The 2,500-nt window shown below is 43.0% G+C and overlaps 1 protein-coding gene across 1 annotated transcript in view; it reads right to left on the reverse strand.

Moving 5' to 3' along the window:
- Positions 1-2,500, reverse strand: part of LOC143299436 (universal stress protein YxiE-like) — a 26,278-nt gene that overhangs the window by 11,869 nt on the left and 11,909 nt on the right. Inside the window, exons 2-3 of the mRNA XM_076612632.1 lie at positions 2,392-2,472; positions 384-490 (exon numbers count right to left, since the gene is read on the reverse strand). Coding sequence (XP_076468747.1) covers positions 384-490; positions 2,392-2,472 — 188 coding nt within the window. The remainder of the gene's footprint in view (positions 1-383; positions 491-2,391; positions 2,473-2,500) is intronic.

Here is a 2,500-nt window from a genome sequence, read left to right on the forward strand (position 1 = left end):
ACACCTACCCCCCCCCCACACACACACACACACACCCACACCTACACACACATCCCCCTGCACCCACCCACACCCACACACACATTGTCAACTCTTCAAAGCTATATATCCTTATTACTCCTCAGTTCAGAATGCCAAACAGAAACTGGACGTGCGCACACACACACACACAATAATTAACACAAACAACACACACCTACACCTACACACACATCCCCCTGCACCCCCCCACGCCCCCCCCCCCCCCCCACACACACACACCTACACACACATCCCCCTGCACCCCCACCCCCCCCCCCCCCCACACACACATTGTCAACTCTTCAAAGCTATATATCCTTATTACTCCTCAGTTCAGAATGCCAAACAGAAACTGGCCGTACCGAATTTTTCTTCAGCTCCTCCATGTGGTTGCCGATCATGTTCTCAATGCGTTCGTTCTCTACCTTCATTCCCTTGGTGATGGCCTCCACGTCAGCTGCTTTCCCCGCTGACCACACACAGAAAAGAGGGGAACATTTTTTTTTTTTTTTTTTTTAACACCAAAGCTTACGACCATAATTGTACAATAAAGTTACATTCAGAAACAAGCATCATTCCCGTCTGTTTATCAAGTTCAGCACAAAACACACACACACACACACACACACACACACACACACACACACACACACACATGTACACGATTATTTACTTTGACAAGCACACACATGCACACACACGCACGAACACACACACACACACACGCACGCATGAAAACACACACACACACACACACACACACACACGCATGAACACACACACAAAACACAAACACAAACACACACACACATAAAAGGGAGGGTGGGAGAGGGAAGGACAGAGGGAGAAAGAGAGAGAGACAGACAGACAGAGGCAGAAATGAAATGAAATAAGGGTATCTTGATGGAACACAAAGTCATTCCTTTTCAGTCAATACTGCCATATAATCAAAATACATACAATATGCATAAATACATACAACCATGCATAGAAAACTAAAGTTTTCATTAAAAAAAAACAAAAAAAAACTTGGTTGTATAAATCTATATAAAACTACACAAATCGTAGAAAAATCCACTTCGAAAAAAAAAAAACAACAAAAAAAAAAACCGCAGGCAGGAAAAAATACCCCCCCAAAATGGGTGGCGCTCTCAATGTAGCGACGTGCTCTCCCTGGGGAGAGCAGCCCGAATTTCACACAGAGAAATGTGTTGGGACAAAAAAGAGAAATACAACACAACACAATACCAACTAGAGAGGCAAGGCCTTCAAGACTCACTTGTGATACACTTTTTTTTTAAAAATGCAAGCTATTTATGTATTGAGTATAATTTCAAGATGTAATGTTTAAGATCAGTTAAAGCAAATTAAGTCCCCTAGCATTAATTACAGAGTAATTTCCCTTCTTTACTATCTACAACAAAATGTCTGCAAAATAAATAAAACTTCCATACTTAGCAAAAGAAGTTCCTGTTTGAACAAAAAATAATAATAATGACTGCTCTTGTTGTTGGGTCAGAATATCAGATCAAAGTGCCAAGTTTTGAGAATACAAAAAATATAAATATAACAGTAAATGCAGTTTGCATATAATTAGGCTTCATTTTAATTTTTTTTTTTTGGTGCCCATCCCAGAGGTGCAAAATTGTTTTAAACAAGATGACTGGAAAGAACTGAATTTTTCCTATTTTTATGCCTAATTTGGTGTCAACTGACAAAGTATTTGCAGAGAAAATGTCAATGTTAAAGTTTACCATGGACACACAGACACACACACACACACACACATACACACACAGAGACAACCGAACACCGGGTTAAAACATAGACTCACTTTGTTTACACAAGTGAGGAAGGTGGCAGAATGGTTAAGACGCTCAGCTGCCAATACAGAGAGTCCGTGAGGGTGTGGGTTCGAATCCCACTCTCGCCCTTTCTCCTAAGTTTGACTGGAAAATCAAACTGAGCGTCTAGTCTTTCGGATGAGACGATAAACCGAGGTCCCGTGTGCAGCACGCACTTGGCGCACTGAAAAAGAACCCATGGCAACGAGAGTGTTGTCCTCTGGCGAAATTACGTAAAATGAAATCCACTTTCATAGGTACACAAATATGTAAGCATGCACTCAAGGCCTGACTAAGCGCGTTGGGTTATGCTGCTGGTCAGGCATCTGCTCAACAGATGTGGTGTAGCGTGTATGGATTTGTCCGAACGCAGCGACGCCTCCTTGAGAAAGTGAAACTGAAACTGAAAACACAAGTGAGTCCAAAAGCAGACAAGAGTGGCGTGTCTTCCTGGCTGGCCTATACAGACAAGCCAGAGGCCATGACGGGCAGCAGGTAAGGAGGCAGGCAGCTGGTGAAGACTTACGGAAGCCCATGGACACGTGGTACTCTGGGACGTGCATCAGGATGACCACGTCTTTCTCACTCCTCATGTTGTCCAGGTACCCTGTCAACACACACCATTCTTCCTTCAT

Source organism: Babylonia areolata, chromosome 25 (assembly GCF_041734735.1).
Source record: "Babylonia areolata isolate BAREFJ2019XMU chromosome 25, ASM4173473v1, whole genome shotgun sequence".
Lineage (NCBI taxonomy): Eukaryota > Metazoa > Mollusca > Gastropoda > Neogastropoda > Buccinidae > Babylonia > Babylonia areolata.